This window comes from Nelumbo lutea, chromosome 3 (assembly GCF_056320005.1).
Source record: "Nelumbo lutea isolate HS-2025 chromosome 3, American lotus-T2T, whole genome shotgun sequence".
NCBI classification, from domain to species: domain Eukaryota; kingdom Viridiplantae; phylum Streptophyta; class Magnoliopsida; order Proteales; family Nelumbonaceae; genus Nelumbo; species Nelumbo lutea.
Genome location: NC_142686.1, coordinates 32,721,983 through 32,740,275, shown reverse-complemented (window position 1 = coordinate 32,740,275; position 18,293 = coordinate 32,721,983). Strand labels below are relative to the sequence as shown.

Below are 18,293 nucleotides of genomic sequence, written 5' to 3'. Positions count from 1 at the left end.
ATGATATATTAAGGAAATGGGCTTAAGTGGCACAATCTTCCAAAGAAGAAGACCGATTCGTCATGAAATGGAAGTCTCCTCCAAACAACATGATAAAGTTAAACTTTGATGGAAGCTCTATGGGCAATCCAGGACTGGTGGGCATTGGGGTAGTTTTCAGAGATTCATCAGGAAAGGTGGTGGCTATGTACTCAGGTGCTATTGAAGTGGGTGATTCTCTGAAAGCTGAATTAATGACCTTAATACAAAGTCTGAGATTAGCTAAACAATATGAATTACCAACATCTAAGCTCTCTAGTCCCAAAAGAGTGTAGATTTTGAATGGTGTTCGAAGGACATGAAGGTTTCTCACCAGCCGGTAAGTGGAGAGCGGGGTTGAAAATAGAACGAAAGGAACTGTTGTTGGAGGAGACTTTTTACCAAAAGGAGCTTACGATTAAGATTAGAGAAGGAAAGAAAGGAACAGTTCTGTTAGTGGGAGATGCCGTTCCGTGGTTTCAGAGTTTCCTAGATGGTGCTGCTGGCCAGATGAGTTGGAGCGAAAGGTGGAAAGGTACACTAAGGCAGGCAAGGAGAGAATACGCAGCTGAGAGAAGGAAGAACTCTAATGGTTGGTTTGCTACCTTGGAAGAGAAGTTCGACAAAAGGAAGAGATAGATATTAGTTATCCCTGAAGGTGTTTGGCAGCAGAGATGGACAGCGGTGGCTAATGCTCTACACAGGAGATTAGTTAGTAAGGAATCAAAGGCAATGAAGGTACAAACAGAGAGAGTAGTTGGCGGACAGAGTAAGAAAGAAGAGATGACAGAAAGAAGAAAGAGACTAGAGAGGCTTGGCTTAGAAGACACAGTGGGAACCCAAGGAAAGCCAACTGTGGTGTTTACTATCCCAGAACCAAGAATTGCATTGGATGGGGAGAAAGGAAACTGGGAAAAGAAATACATCTTATCTGCGAGGGAGGAGGTGAAGGGCTAGAAGGGGATGCTAGAAGAGGTGACAACGAAGCTTGGATTGAACCAGACGGTCATCCTTATTCCTTTCAACGATAGGAAAGCAGTCCTTGATGTGGGTGAGTTGTTGATGGATTTCACTATGTTGGAAACGAGTGAAGGTCTTGTAAGAATTGAAAACTGGTGTCCTCTTTCAAATGAGGTTGCTGCTGTAGATGGAAGCTTTAAACAGAAGCTGTTGGGTTTACCCTTTCATCTCTGGCAAAAATCAACCTTGGAGAATCTGGTGTAGGCGATGGGCGGTGTTCTTCTATTGTATAAGACCACAGATTTGAGGGCAACACACTTGAGAGTTGCTGGAATGAAGCTTGAGGAAGTTCCAAGGGTAGTACAAATATGCACAGAAGGCTATTGGTATAAAGTCTGGGTGAGTTTGGAAGTTGAAACGTTGCAGTGGCTGGGGAGGTCGAAGCTTGAGGGAGATGATGACGTGGCAAGATGGGTTACAGTTGGCAGGTTTGAGGAAAGGAAGTCTGGACATGTGGTAGCCGCTGGAGCGAAGGTTTCTCTAAATGAGGAAGTTGAAAAGTCGAAGACCAAAAGCAAAGAGACATTTGTGGAAAAGTTTTCAATTTTTTTTGAAAACCAAAGCAACTCTACCGCTGTTTTGTCCTATGCGGACTTGGTCAAAGGGGTAACCAGGTCAGACTAGGGGGGTTTGACTCAAGACTATGTTCGAGCTACGCACCACACTCTCTAAACCAACTGGTCCATTTCTGGGTAGGGCGGTTCTCACCGAGCTTAAGGGCCACAATCAACTTTTGGACTCATGTGGCCACTTAAGTGGTCACATGAGTCGAATCTCTACTTAGCCGTTGATAGACAAGAATATTGGTCTATCTTCTTCTTCACGTGGCTCGACCTCTGGGAATCAAATTTTTTCTTCATGCAACCAGAGATTATCGAAGAGGAAGCTAGACTGCAGAGAAGGCCACTAGGATTGATCAGAACGAGAAATGCCAAACCCGAGGTACTCCAAGGGGAGTTAGGAAGACTGTGAAGACAAGGACGGCGGATGGGTAAGTTGCGATAGTTTAGAGGAGATGTTAGACTTAGATGTCGAAGCTGAACTTTAGTGGGAAGATCGTCAAGGAGAGTTGGAAGATGCCCTGAATACTGATATCCTTTTCTCAGAGCACGTCGCAGAGGATCCTTTCTTGCATAAATCCTCCACTAAGTGCGGAGGGCTGAATGTTGCTGAGCATGCCTTAGAAGATGAGGGGAAAATCTAATACCAAGTAAGGGAGAACCAAACCAGGAGAGTAACTTAAGACAAGGGATCTGCAAGAGGACTTCGCCTGCTCATCATAATTCGAGTAGAGACGGCACAGATGGGGATGGACGACAGAGCCTTGGAAGTACGAACAAGGCTGAAGTTAGCCTAGGTGCCGACCAGATAAGCCCTACATGAAGAGTGAATGGACTAACCCAATTGGTTGTCTCTTCTCCTTCTTCTTTAGTCCCAGGTATGGCTGTGGTTTCGATTTTAGATACTAATGTCTGATCTGCCTGTGATGTTTTTCTTTTCAGATCCCAGCCGTGCCCCTTTGCTGAATACCCAAGGTCTAGAGGTTGATACTGAGGAGGTTGGGGAGTTATAGGAGGGGGGTGAGAAGGTGGGGAGGATGGGGAGAGCAGATCCAATTGAATTAACCAAAGGGGAAACTAAGGAGGACAGTGGTAAGATGGAGGAGGAGGAGGGGAATAGGAGGAGTGAGGTAGGGGGGAAAAGGAAGAGAAGGGAGAGGAAGAAGTGGAGTCATTAGCTGAATTTGTAAAAAAGTTAGGTTGTAATGTGACCTAAACGAGCTAAAAGGGTACTTACAGGCTGAAAAGGATGGTGGGAATAGGAGGAAGAGAAGGCTAGGCGAAGCTGAGAAATTAAAGTTGGAAGTGGACGTGAGCACAGAGGCTAGAGTGAGGAAAGGGAGGGGAAGAAAAGGAGGTTACTAGAAGGAAAGGGAGTGGTGCTAGGCAGAGTTGTGGAAGGAATGAAGATTGTAAGCTGGAATGTGAGAGGATTGGGGGGTGTAAGGAAAAGAGCTTTAATAAAGGAGGTTTTAAAGAAAGAAAATCCAGACATTGTTTTAATTCAGGATCTAAACTTATGACTTTTGACAAAAGGTGGGCTAGAAGTCTGTGGAGAGTGAATGGGCTGAGGTGGGTTATGAGCCCCTCCTGGGGCTCATCTAGAGGGTTAATTACTTGGTGGAAGGATGAAGTAGTGGAGGGAGTGGAAGAATTAGTGGGAAGGTTCTCAATCTCTGTCAAATTTAAGCAGGTGTCAGATGGATTTGAGTGGGTCCTTACCAATGTTTATGGTCCCAATGTCTACAAACAAAGGAAGGAGCTTTGGGAGGAACTGGGAGATATTAGTGGTTTGTAGGAGGGGCTGTGGTGTGTGGAAGGTGATTTCAATGTGGTAAGTTCATTGAAGAGAGCAATAAGGTGAGACAAAGGAGCACTACCAGCATGAGGAAGTTCAATGAGTTCATTAATGCTTTTGAGTTAAAGGAATTGAACCTTTCTCAAACAACTTCACTTGGTCTAATCTCCAAGCTAAACCTATCTGCTCCAAATTAGATAGATTCTTGGTCACCATAGATTAGGAGGAGCATTGGAGAGATCTGGTGTCAAGGGCTCTACCCAGAGTTACTTCTGATCATTGGCCAATAATGATTGGTAAGTCTGATATTGGTGGTAGTGGGCCCTCTCCCTTCAGGTTTGAAAATATGTGGCTACTTCACCCGGACTTCAAAGACAAAGTGAAAACTTGGTGGAATGAAAGTAACCCGAAAGTCAATTGGGAAGGGATGAAATTCCATTGGAAGCTAAAAGAGATCAAGGTCAAAGTTAAGGAATGGAATTCTCTCCACTTTGGTAGGCTAGAAGAGAAGAAGCAACAATTGATAAGTAAAATAGAGGAGTTAGATGCTAAGGAAGAAAGAGGATGTTTTGGGGACCGGGATAAAGAAATGAGGTGGGAGTTAAAGAAGAGCCTGGAGGACATAATCTTTAAAGAAGAAGTAAGTTGGAGACAGAAATCTAGACACAAATGGGTGAAGGAAGGGGATAGGAATACACAAATTTTCCATGCAATAGCCAATGGCTGAAGAAAGAAAAACACCATATCTAAGCTGGTTATTGATGGGACAGTTTTAACACAACAACAAGAGATTGTCGGGCGTTTGTGGAACACTTTAAATCCATCTTTAGAAAGCCTCTGCAGAAGAGATTAAGGATTGAAGGGTTGGATTGGCATAAGCTCCCTAATAAGTTGATGTTGTGGCTGGAAAGAGAGTTTGACTTGGAAGAAATCAGGGAAGCCATTTTCTCTATGGATAGATCCAAAGCCCCGGGCCCTGATGGCTTCACGATGGCCTTTTATCAAGATTGCTGGGAGATAATTAAGGCTAGCATTCAAGCAGTGTTCTTGGAGTTCTTTGAAAGAGGTGTGGTAAACCCAGGTCTGAATTCTACTTTTATTGCTTTAATACCCAAGAAGGTTGGGGCTTCTCATCCTAAAGAGTTTAGACCCATCAGTTTGGTTAACAATCTCCACAAGATCATTGCTAAGGTGTTATCCAAAAGAATTAGAGAGGTGCTCCCCTTGATCATCTCCCATAACCAAGGTGCCTTCGTGATGAACAGACAAATTGTGGACCAAATCTTAATTGCAAATGAGAGTGTGGAAGACTACAGAAGTAGTGGTGAGAAAGGGCTAGTGTGTAAGTTGGACTTGGAGAAGGCATATGATCTGGTTGATTGGTCTTTGTTGTTGGAAGTGCTAGAGTCTTGTTGCTTTGGGCGGAGGTGGTGCAAGTGGATTAAAGGGTGCATTAGGACTTGCCATTATTTTGTGTTAGTAAATGGCAAGGTGGTGGATCACTTTCTAGCTGTGCGGGGTATTAGGCAAGGGGACCCTCTCTCCCCTTTTCTCTTTACCTTAATTGCTGAAGTGCTAGGGAGGCTTATTGAGAGGGCAGACTCTAGAAATCTGATAAGTGGTTGGAGAGTGGGGAGGGATAGGGTTCCAGTCACTCACCTTCAATTTGCAGATGACACAATTCTGTTTTGTGGAGAGGAGATTAGCTGGGTGTGCAATATGAATATGGTGATTAGGGTGTTTGAACAAATGACCAACCTCAAGGTAAATCTGGGTAAGAGCTGTGTGATTGGTATTAATATGAGTGAGGGAGAGGTGGAGGAAAGGGCTCGAGTGTTAGGATGTGAGATAGCTCATTGGCCACTGAAATACTTAGGGCTTCCTTTGGGAGACAATCCCAGAAAAAGGAGCTTTTGGAATCCGGTGATTGACAGGTTCACTAAAAGGCTAGGTTCCTGGAAGAAGAACTACTTGTCTCTGGGGGGCAGGATAACACTGATTAAGTCAACTTTGGCAAACCTTTCAGTATATTTCTTGTCGGTGTTTAGAATCCCAGAAGGAGTTTGTGGGGAGTTGGAAAAATTAATGAGGGGCTTTTTATGGGAACCTGGGGAGGAGAGAAAGGACCATAGAGTTAGGTGGGATCTAGTTACAAGACCTAAAGGTGAAGGGGGACTGGGGCTGGGAAGTCTACGGAAGAAGAATGAAGCTCTTTTAGGGAAATGGTTATGGAGATGGTCCAAAGAAAAAGAAAATTTGTGGGCTAAAATAATCCTAAGTATTCATGGGCAAGAGGCAGATGGCTGGGATCTGGGACTATCATCTAGGGCTTCAAGAGCCTCCCCTTGGAAGTGGATTCATGCTGTCCTGCAGTCTTTTCTTCCATTTATCAGGTACGATCTTGGTTGGGGGATTTTCCCTTGAAAGAGCAGTTTCCCTCTTTGTTTGCTCTGTCTAGGTTTAAAAATGAACTAGTAGCAACATTTTCTAACTTGTCTAATTCCGCTACTGGTTGGAACTTGGGTCTCAGAAGGACTCTCAGAGATTCTGAGTTGGAACCCATTTGGAATCTGCTTAAAATCTTGGATGAGGTAGTCCTTAAATCTTCCATTGTGGACTCCAGGGTGTGGTCTCTTTTTCCCTCGGGTATCTTCTCATGCTCCTCCTTCAAAGCATTGGCACATTCTAGTTTGGTACCTGGGCCTCCTTTTCCAGTCCGGGAAGTTTGGGGTAGCCCCACCCCTCCTAGGGTAGGTGCTTTTTGCTGGGAAGCAATCCTAGAAAAGTGTAACACTTGTGACCTACTTCAAAAGAAAAGGTCTAATTGGTGTTTATCCCCACATTGGTGCATCTTATGTAAGAAGAATGGTGAAAGCTGCTATCACTTGCTTGTCTCTTGCCCTTTTGTTTCAGATATTTGGTGTTGGTTCTTTTCTTTATTTGGTTGCAAGTGGCCCTCCCCTTCAAGTGTGCAAAGCTTGTTCAGCTCCACTCCAATGAGGGGTCTAAAGAAGAGGTAAAATTTTGTGGAGATGCGCTAGAGTTGCTGTTTGCTGGATGGTCTGGGAAGAAAGAAATCAAAGATTATTTCATGAAAAAGAGAAAAGCAAGGAAGCCCTTACAGAACTTGTATATGTCAGGGTGGCTCATTGGGTCAAGTCTTTGAAGCTTTTTGAAGCCTATTCAGTAGGAGACATCATTAGAAACTGGGAAGAAGTGGTTCGGTCATCTCCTATGTCTAGTGATATCAGACCTGTTTGGACTCTACCGGACTTGGGTTTCTTCAAATCGAACTTCGATGGTAGTAGTGAAGGAAATCCAGGCCCTTTAGGCATAGGTGGTATTTTCAGGAACAAAGAAGGGCGAATTATTGCTATGTTCTCAGGACCTATGGGCTGGGGGGATTCTCTGAGAGCTGAAATCCTAGCAGTTGTAGGAGTCAAAAGGGCTAAGCAGCTGAATATTAGCAAGTTGCTGGTGGAAGGTGACTCCCAACTGACTGTTAGATGGTTGCAGATGGAAGAGTCCAGCATGTGGAAGTTCTCAAATGAAAGAAGGAAAATCAAGCAACTAACTCAGAACATGACTAAGGTTTCAATGGTCTAAGAGGAGTACCAACTCCATGGCTGACTCCTTGGCTAAACAGGGGGTGGGAAGATCTAATTTGTTTTGGGATATTCTGTAATATGTTTTTTCGGGTTTGAAAGGGAGGGTTAAGACATTTTACTCCTCCTTTCTGGTTGTATCTTACATATCTCTTTTAATAAAAGTGCTGTTATTGATAAAAAAGAAAAACAATATGACTTTAACTCACTGGAAGTAGAGGGAGATTCTAAGTTGATCAGCACTTGGGAAAAAGGTTTATGCCCTGCCCCTTGGTATTACAGACATAGTTTCAGAGCAATAGATTGTCTATCGAGGGAGTCAAACATCTCCTACATGTCGGTTAGAACTACTGCAAATGGGATGGTGGATGAATTAGTAAAACAAGGGGTGACTAGAAGTAAACTTTTTTGGGCACTGGTGTGAATCCCAAGTTTCTTCTTGGGTGTATGGAAAATCTCAAATTGTTGTAGAAACTCTTTAATTCTATTAATAAAATCTCTTTGCTGATCCAAAAAAAGATTGTGTACATCAAACAACTTTTAGTAGATGTTTATTTTTCTCCTTTTAGCAAATACCATTTGGTTAGGCAGTTTGGGGGCATTAATTTTGGTGTAAGATACCTCTTTGGCTCTTTCAGCAAGGAAGCAATTCAAGTCACAATTGCAATTGTCTTTGGCATTGTTTGAGAATAGAATTTGAGCTTCTACACGTAATTGAGTAAGGAGTATCCAATGAAAAATTTGAACAATTTTGGGATCATTCACCTGAAAATAATCTTTGGCATTGTTGGAATATAGAATTTGAGTATTTTTGGTCCTTTGATTTGCCAACTCTCTTTGTGAACTATTTTGCCTGTGAACAAGGGTGCCTGAAATGGGGTGAATATCCGTTATATTTAGTCTTCTATGTTTTAATGGATTAGTAAAATGTTATTAGAGTGGTTTAGTAGTTTTGAGTCCTTCTTAAGTGTTTGTATGGATTATTTATATATTTGTTTTAGTTTTAAAATGACTAGAAGTTATTTTGGGTCAGTTTCCTAGTCCAAATGGAGTCTGAAAAGGGACATTCGTGCTAATAATTTGAGTCTATAAATCGAGTCAGTGTAATAGGAGTTCAAGAAGAGTTGATTTGATGAAATAAAGATTTGGTTTAGTGCTTCCTAGTATTTGCCAGAAATTTCTTTATTTTTTCCCTCTTGCTCTCTTATTTCATCTTCTAAGCGTTTTGTCTCTTTGCTGTTTACCCTAACAGCAAGTGTTATCCTCTCTCATTCTAAGTTCTTGCTCATTCTTTGGTGGACAGAAAGCTATTGCTTACTTTTCTACCCTTAATCTTCTCCCTTGCTCACTCAAAACCCCTCTATCCCATAAAGCCCACCACTAGATCCTAAATTAGTTGGACCCCTACCTTGTCCCCATAGTTTTTCAGGCGCCAAGGCGAGGCTAGGCGGCAGGGGGTGCCTTGTTGCCTAGGTGGGCGCCTAGGTGATGACTAGGTGATGGATTTTTTTTTTGAAGGAAAACCATATATCCTAGGGTAGTTCCCTAGGTTCCATAACCATCTTTCCTTCATAAATATCCATAATTTTCATAAGAGAAGTATACATTTCATGTTTTAAGTTTAGAAAATCAACATTTTATGAGAAGAAAAGGAACAAAGGAAAGAAAATTCAAAAAAGATGGGGGCTGAACCCCTGCTTCTGTTATAGGAAAAGAAGAAAAGAAAAGGTGGAAGAAGATCTATAAGAAGAAAATGTGTCGATTAGACAAAATTTTAAGTTCTTCCCTTGCTAATTGGTTCAGGTTCTGAAATCATTGAGGATTCAATCAAGGATCAAAACTTTGATGCGATACGCTCTGTATTGGGTGTATTGTATTGTATCTTTGGTGCCCCAATACACATGTTTACGGGTGTTTTCGGGAACTCATTTTTTAAAATAATATATATATATATATATATATATATATATAAATGAAATTGAAAACCAAAGAAATAAAAAAATAGGGGGAGTATCATTATGAGTACTGATACACCTCTGCCGATACATAGAGGTGTATCAATACTTTGAACCATACACAATACAGCAGTTAGCATTGTTTGTGTTGATTAAATCCTAACAAATAAGAAAATAATAAAAAGAAATTAGTACATAAACACATAAAATGGGTATTCTAGTTTAATAGTGCCTATTTTATAATTATAATGTCAAAACATTGAAAATATAAAAGTATTTTATAACATAGTGCACAAAACAACTTGGTGACTGGGCGAGGCGAGCCTCCAAGGGCACCTGCCTAAACATCGCCTTGACAACTATGCCTGACCCATGTACTGTATTACAAAACATGCCAAACATCCTTATTTTAGGTTTGCAAAAGCCTTCTAACCCTATCTGTCGTTATTTACATTTAATACACTAAAAAGGACCCCCCCCCCAAAAAAAAAAAAAAAAAAACATATATATATACTGATCTTTCCCCTTGCTTGGCCATAGCATCATCCAAATTGTTAACCTGATAGGATCATTTAATGCATCTTACTACATGGTAAATCTCTCAGAATTATCCTAACAATGATATAACTGTGCGTAATTCCTATGATCCTATCATAATGCAGGGCCATTTATAGGAATATTGATATGGACATTTTTAGTTATTATTGCTCGCTAGGAAATGAGTTGTTTTACATGTAGACATGATGCATATATATAGATGTTCATGCAGAGATGGTCCATTTTGTCATTTGAAAGGGAATGACTTCCTGTTAGGTTGATATTCTGCCAGAGTTGCTAAGATGTTCTTTTCTAATGTGTTTTCAACTACCAGATTGAAGTGTTTGGTCAAATGGCCATTCAAGGATATATATATAGAGGCCGAAAGCCTGTCCACTGGAGTCCATCTTCACGTACTGCTCTTGCAGAGGCTGAGTTGGAGGTAATTTTCATCTTTCTTTAATCACAATTGGCTATATCTCTATTGACCTATTTTTAGAGAAAATCCTGTGATAATTTTCATTCTTACATGTGGCATTTTGGAATTGGTGAATTGTTTTTCTTTGACTCTGATACAAAATTAGCATTCTTTCTTCACGTGCAGCAGTTTTGATGCAATTAAGATAAACTTTTTCCTACATACATACAACTCTCAACAGAAACTAATTGTTTGAGTCTTAAAACCTCAACAGAAACTAATTTTTTGAGTCTTATCTAAATGCCTAATGGATATTCCCCTACTGCAGACGATGATGTAGAATTGCCTTGGAGTCTGAGTTGTATTTTTTTTTGATAAATAAATGAACTTTTTATTAATTTGGAAAAATTAGCACATACAAGCAGCCCTTGGAGAGGCGCGAGCTGCGATCTCTCCACTAAAGAAGAGAATAAAAGTAATAAGTTACAGTTGTGCCTGATAGAAAACTTCCCTAGCTGCCCCTTGCTTGGCTAGACAGTCTGCCATAGCATTTGCTGATCTCCCCACCCATTGTATTTTTAGGTCCATGTTTCTTATCAGCACCTTAAACATTTTAGTTTCATTCCTGAAGCACCAACTTACTGACTCTGGGTCTTGCAACCAGCTTATTACAACCTTTGAGTCACCTTCAACTATTGGCTGGTTCAGCCCTAATTGAGCTGCAAACTGTACACCTTGCAGGGCAGCAAATATTTCTGCTCTAGTAGAGTCTCCCACTCCTAACGGACCTGAGAAGATAAATATCACATTCCCGACTTCATTCTTCATCACCCCACCTACTCCAGAAGGACCTGGGTTTCCTAGAGTGCTTCCGTCAAAATTCTACTTCAGGAAGCCTGCAGGAGGTAATGACCAGCTTGGAGTCTGAGTTGTATTGCTAAGAGAGTTTATCTACTCCCTATTTGTATCTTCTGTTTATGAATTAATGAATTTCAGTTATTGATAAAAAAGTTGTATTTTTTTGTCTGATCCATGTTCCAAGGAGGGGTGATCTCCTGGTGAAGCAAATCTGGTATCAAGGGTTTCATCTGAAGTTACATCTATTTTTTTTTATCAGCAACTGTGAATTTTCATTAGATTAGAAAAATGGTATAGTATAGTGCTGCCAGGACAGTTTTTTGAACAGTCCCTATGTACATCATTTTGTTGTACATGTTTTTGTTTTCTCATTAATACAACCATACTTTACCTTATCTCAAAAAAAAAAAAAGGAAAGTAGATAAATACATGGAAATATATTTTGGTTGCACATATTCCCCCTCTCTCTCCTTTCCCCTCCTAGGTGGCCAAAAGGTCATCATGGCAAAGAAGAATCTTATATTTTGTCAAATTTGTATATTATATTTGAAAAATATTTGTATATTTGTTGTATTGCACTTCTAGTGATCTTTGCAAATATGCTGTAGATAAATACATGTGAACATGTAGTCACCCTTCTAGTTCTTTTTCTTTGGTTGTTTGATTGTAAGTATTGATGCAGTATCCGGAAGGTCACGTTTCAAAGAGCATATATGCCATCTTCAAATTAGTTAGTGCTCCTCCAAGTGCATATGGCTTGTTAGAGGAGTTTTTTCCACATTTATGCTTGGCTGTATGGACTACTACTCCTTGGACTATCCCAGCAAATGCTGGTATGACTTTTTGCCTTTCAATGAAACAATTCTTATGAGTTTTTCTTATTACATTATATAATTATTATTTTTTTCAGTGCAAGTGATGTGTTTGTGTACCTCCTTGTTTAACTTTCAATTAGGTATAAGCATGGTTTGCAATTTCAGCTTCGATTGACATTTTGCCATGTAGGGATGGGGAAATTTTGCGAAAACATGGAATAAGTTTAGTTTTTTCTTCATTTCGATAATTCTAATTTTACAATGGTATATGTTATTTTATGTACTATTAGAGTTGCTAATCCCTTTTCCACTCACACCCTCTGCATGCTCTTCATTTACTAACTTCTCAAAATAGTTTTTCCATCTTTTGTTTATTTCCTCATCTTTTAGAAGTTAGATTGTGCATTTAAATTTTTGTCTTTTGTTTCTTTCATATTTCCCAGTTTATAAATTTCATCCTTTCCCTCTTTAGTGCCTGAATTATGATATATTTCATTATATGCCTTAAGTTTAATTTATGAAAGTGAAGCAACAGAAAAAAAAACAGATTGATTTCATTGTAAACCCATGTACTCCATGGTGAATCTGACTATTGAAAAAATTTCATCTAATCATGATTAAAACATCTTTTTAATGTTGCAATTAGGTCCAACAATTCCTTTGTAATTAGCCTAAAGTCCATGGAAATTATCACATAGGACCTTCCATGCAAATTTAATTACAATTCTATCCTTCTACACTATATTGTCCAACTTTGATTGGTTGTAAGTTGTATAGTCATTATGGTATTTAACCAAGAGTTATTTTCTATCTAGAAAAGAACCTGAAGGTCACTTACTCAAAAACTCTTTCAAAGTCGATGCTAGCATAAGATCACCTAAGTGCATCAGGGATTCCCAGTTCAAACTAGATATTACCGGACAAGTCCTAAGAAACTTTCCTGAGAGTTCTATTGCCATAAGAACTCTACCCATATTCACTTTAGAGTCATTTGGAACCAGAATGCTAGTCTTAGTGCAAATGGGGTTCCTCCTTGGTGTTCCAATTCAACTACAGTCTTCCTACATTCATCTCATGTCACCTTGAGACTTGTATAGAAGTTCTACTCTCATTGGGATTTCTTTGCTGGAGTCCTGGTCCAATCAGGATTTGTGGTTGGAGTCTTGGAGTCAACTTCTTCGTGGTGATACTCTCCTATTGTTTGAGCTTGTACATCCCTTATTGGACATTCCCAAAACCATTGAATCAATCTTAGCCTTACAATGTACAGAACATGTACAACCTCTTTGTGACCAAACTCATGATTGGGGGTGGATTCAAGCTGAGTCGAAGCAAATATCTAGCTATTTGAACTCGGCTCAGTAGAAAAACATGAGCCTAAAGTTCAAGTTCGAGCTTGATTTGAGCTGGAGATGTGAGCTTGAATTCAATTCGACTCAAAAGCTCATATCTTTGAGCTCGGCTTGACAATGAACCAAATCTTCATATAAAAAATAACAAGTTATACATGTAAAAAATTATACATATAAAAATATTTAATATTATATATTAAAATTATGCATATAGTATATTATTTATAAAATATAAAAAATATTATATATACAATAAGCTCATTTAGGCTCTTGAGCTTCGCATGCCGAACATTATTGTGCTTGATCTTGGCTCGATTAGCAATCAAGCCTATATATTGGGATTGAACTTAGCTTGAAGCTTGGTCTAGACCAAGTTTAAAAGCTTGGGTTGTGTCCACTCCTTCTCATGATAGATCAAAGTACGGATCATGGCTCTATAGTCCTGATTGTCCCAGAAGTCTAATGATAGAAAAGACTTTACATCTGAGTGTTTGATGCCATTGATAGTGATGAATCCTGTAAGAAATCAAACTCAGCTAGATCATATCAGTGTACATACTTGTACACACCCACATGATAGTTTGGTGTCTCACATCAGTGATTGAGAGAATCACCACACCATCTTATAGAAACCATCAAAGCCCACCATATAAGTTGGCTGCCCAGGATCACCCATGGTTGGGATGTTTAAAGTTTACAAGGAACTGGTTCACTCAGGTCTTCCTTGCTAAGTCCCACTTATCACCTGAATGTCCTTCAATGTTACTCGAGGACCTTTTGTGCTGACATAATCATAGCTATAAATGAAATGCCTCATAAACAAAAGTCTCACTTTTATCAATAGAAAAGCAAGTACAAAGATACAAAATGGCTTTAAATGAGCATATGGAAATCATATTTCTAAGAAATCAGTTTCATTTTAACCTCTTTTCTTATGGTTTTATATTTTTCCAAGTTTTCTACATTTTTAGTCTTTTTCCAATCTATATTGTATGCTTGTTTTACTTTGATTATGTTCCCAAGTTTTCTCATTTTTTGTCCTTTTCATTTTGTCTTCTAATTCCCTTGTACTAATGAATGTTATTTAACTCCCCTTAAAAACGGGAAAAAAAAGAAGAGGAAAACTAATTGGTAAGTATCAATTGCTCCATCCGGACTGACCTGGATTAACTTTCTTTTCCTTGTTCAGCTGTTGCAGTGAATTCTAAACTTCAATATGCTGTGGTTGAAATGTGCTCATCCAACAAAGATCCTTCAACTTCAGAGGGGAGTGGAAAACAAAAGCTTGGTAACGTTCTGAATGGGCAAAATAAGCCTTTCCTTATCGTGGCAGCAGATTTAGTGCCAGCACTGGAATCAAAATGGGGAATGAAGCTTGCAGTCAAGACAACATTACTGGGTTCAGATCTTGAAAATTGCAGGTTGTCAATTGGAATAGAAAAGTGTGGTTCTTCTACCAGTATTATATCTATTTTAGCTACTTTTAGATGAATATTCAGTATTAGTTCCTAGCATTTTTAACTGTGCAGTACTGTGTAATTAGGTATGTTCATCCAATAGATAACAGGGAATGCCCAGTTGTTATTGGAGGAGACTACATTACGACTGAGTCAGGAACTGGATTAGTCCACACAGCCCCTGGTCATGGTCAGGAGGACTATGCAACTGGCCTAAAATATGGATTGCCCATACTTTCTCCTGTAGATGATGATGGAAGGTTTACTGAAGAAGCTGGACAATTTTGTGGGTTAGATGTCCTAGGTGATGGTAATGATGCTATTGTGAAGTACTTGGATGAACATATGTCGATTATTATGGAAGAACCATACAGTAAGTTACTTCATTCTTATGGTGTTGAATAAGAAATCATGTTGCTTTTACTCCTTTCTTATTTGGAGAATGTATGAATTTTCATTTAATTAACTTCTTCGTTTCATTTTTGTCTTTATAGAGCACAAGTATCCATATGATTGGAGGTCAAAAAAGCCTACAATATTTAGAGCAACAGAGCAATGGTTTGCTTCAGTTGAGGGGTTTCGGCAGGCTGCTATTGATGCAATTGATCAAGTGGCATGGATTCCCGAGCAGGTGCTCTTTTTTCTTTTCACCATTTAACTCTATACATAAAAAAACTATGGCTCCCTTCGTGTGAATGGAAAGATTCTCAAGACACAGATCCCCTATTTTTGCTCCTTTTTTTTGATAATAGGAATTTGTTAAAGATCAAGTTGAAGAATAATAAAGGGGTTAAGAAAAAGAATAAAAAAATCAATGAATGATGGAAAGCTAAACCTTATGAAAACACAATGCCTCAGAAGCTGTTCTATACAAAAAATACAACCAAACACCTACTCCCACTGAAACCCAATAATCCTTGGAGAGCCCTCATTCAATGTTTCGTCCCTTAATCCTCTTGCTAGAATTTATTAAAGTACTCATATGCTCATTGATGTCCTCTTAGAAACAATTTCCTTCTCTTTCTTAACACACTATTCCCCTATCTTCTTTTGGATCAACCTTTTTTAGCTTTTCTGGTCTTATCTAGTTCTGATGACTCCCTCTAGCATGTAGCAGTGTGACCTGAGATAGCCACGATATAAACATCATTCTTTTTGACCTTTTAATGCAGGCCTGCAACAGGAAAAGGAAGACTTTTTTTTTCTTTTTTCTTTTTTTTTTTCCAATTTGGAGTTCCTGAGTAAAACTGGGATTTTTCTCTATGGGGTCCACTAATTCATGTGATCGATCTCTAGAGAGAACATAAAGGAAAATTTAGGATATGGTGGGAGAAAAGTTTATTACATTTATATTTGAGTATTGAGTTGAATTTTGATTGTGTCTAGTTTTTAAGTTTTGATAGCATTGGTAGATCATGTTAATATGTTTTAGATTAATGAATTGCTCTATTTGGGCTTCATCTTAGGTGTTTAGGACAAATAGTTAATTGTTTCTGTTTTCTTAAGTTTCCTATTTGTGCTAGGGATCCTGTTTAGACAGGAATAAGGGCTAGCCATCATTAATGACTTAAAATAAATTTGAGGCCTTTACCTGCAACTAAGTATACCTCTTATTCTCTATTTTTTGATAATTATTACCTTTTTTTTCTCTCTTTTATTCTCATTTATTCCTCTCTTTTCACTGTTGCACTCCTTTGCTACTTATCTCTTCCTATTGATCTAAAAAATCTACTTTCTCTTCTTTATTTGTCCTGATTGGTAACAATAAAATTTTATCCGTGTTGAAAAGAATGGTATCAATACAATACAGATATGCCAAGCATCCATTGGTGTGATAGGGTACACCAGATACCCACGTCTTCATTCAAGCCTTACATTCAACGCTCATAGGGGACAATCCCCAAACGGAGAAGTCTCCTATTTACCCCTTTCCTGGCTGATGCATCATCTAGGTTGTTGGCTGTTATTCCCTTGCTAGTTGTAATATTTCGCTCACTATATATCTGTAAATCCAAGAGTCATTGTTGGGATTTTTAAGCCATCCTGCTGCTGTCCTTGAATTCTCTTCCACCACAATATTTAGTCGAGAGTTTTGGGCAATATTATCCCTTATAAAATAACCAAAAGTTTATCGTTCCTGGAGTTCCTGTAGCCTGTAGAGCTTGATACCCAGCACTCTATGAGTACGACTTATATGAAACAACACCCCTCAGAATTTAATTTAGTGTGGTAGGGTGGTCATGTAAGCCATGATAATAGATGGATAACCTAGCTGATGAAAGCAATGCCTTTGACTGCCAACCTTGAAAGATATCCTTTGTGGGGAACTGACCAAAGACTCTCAAAGATTTTACCTAGTATACAGGCGAAGCACATTTCAAGGCATGTGGCTTGCCTAGGCCCAGGAGCAGCCCCTTTACAAAGGCGTGCACCTGGTGTGCCTTGCACCTCATCCCAGGCATACACTTTGGCTTTTTTGCAAATTTTTAAATGATTATATCAGTGACACACCTGGGCTAACTTTTGTTGAGTGAATAGAATAAATTCTGTAAAATCTATTCATAAAGCTCCATAGCTTCTGTTGGGACATTTTCTGATTTTGGGAACTCCTTAAGGTTGTGTTTGGTTTGAATGAAAAGGTTGGGACACCTATACACCTTGTATAGGTTTCCCTACCTTTCCCTACCTTTTCTTTCAAACCAAACACAGCCTAAAAGTTTAGCATACCATTAAGTTTGTTTCGTGTGGACCTTCTACAGTTGATTCTTATTAATCAGTGAACATAGAAGTTGATTGACTTTAAGGAGAGCAAATCTCTTTAAGTCTTCGATGCACTTGTTGATTTAAATGTCTTTTCTTCCTTTTCTTGTTCATCTGTTGTTGGTTTCATCTTTTGTTCGTATAATCATAATCCAGGCTGAGAACAGAATTTCTGCAATGATTTCTACGCGCTCTGATTGGTGTATTTCACGGCAAAGGATTTGGGGAGTCCCAATTCCTGTTTTTTATAATGTGCACTCAAAGGAACCTCTAATGGATGAAGAAACTATTGATCATATCAAGAGTAAGCATTTAACTCAATGATTTCTTCTGTTTTCTTCAAATTACTTTTAGCTTTTCATAATAAATAGGAATTCTCTTGTCTTAGAATTTGTTAGCCTTATAATTGATAAAAAAGAAAAAATGCAGCAGCTTTATAAGCTCCCAGAAAAGTTTAACATAAAATGATGATATTTTCAGCTTTTTAACGTCAATTTTCTTTTTAAAATTTCCTACCTTTCGTTGTTTGTGGAACTGTTAATTCCCCATCAACCACTGGATATGATTCTTCAATCCATGCACACATGTTCTGTTCATTGAATAATCTTGCCCAAGAAATTACATGATGTCCTAAGTGAGTTTTACCTCTTTATTGAGATTTGATGACAATAACTTGATCACTCTTTAGAGTTCTATATCAGTCCATTGTATTCGTGCTTACTTTGTTTGGAAATATATCTTTTGTTGGATTTGATATGCAATCTTGTGTTTTCACAATATGTCTGTTACAAGTCCAATGTAGATTGTTTGTAGTTCTTTTATTAGTAACATGGTATAATCATGTTATGCAATTTCAATATTGGTGGGTATTTTTCCATGTACTGATGGGGAAATTTTGGGGATATTTCAGTACGATGTTTGGAAAATCTAAAAAATTGTGGAGCTTTCTAAGTCATAGAATGAGTTCATAAATTGTCAAGGAATTGTTAGAAGTAAAATTGCAAATTTCCACATTTAGGCTGTCGAAAACCACATTAAATAACTATATAAATCTATCTCTATATTCAACTTTTATCCATATTTCCTTCTTTATGTATGTTATCCACTTGATATTTTGGCTTTTGTCATTTTTATTACTAA

At 38.7% G+C, this 18,293-nt stretch overlaps 1 protein-coding gene across 1 annotated transcript in view; it reads left to right on the top strand.

Moving 5' to 3' along the window:
* The window catches only part of OVA2 (tRNA synthetase class I (I, L, M and V) family protein), an 84,264-nt gene that overhangs the window by 22,474 nt on the left and 43,497 nt on the right, over positions 1 to 18,293 (top strand). The window contains exons 8-13 of the mRNA XM_088981463.1: positions 9,828 to 9,935; positions 11,452 to 11,602; positions 14,126 to 14,357; positions 14,480 to 14,766; positions 14,888 to 15,024; positions 17,310 to 17,457. Of these exons, the coding sequence (XP_088837589.1) occupies positions 9,828 to 9,935; positions 11,452 to 11,602; positions 14,126 to 14,357; positions 14,480 to 14,766; positions 14,888 to 15,024; positions 17,310 to 17,457 (1,063 nt within the window). The remainder of the gene's footprint in view (positions 1 to 9,827; positions 9,936 to 11,451; positions 11,603 to 14,125; positions 14,358 to 14,479; positions 14,767 to 14,887; positions 15,025 to 17,309; positions 17,458 to 18,293) is intronic.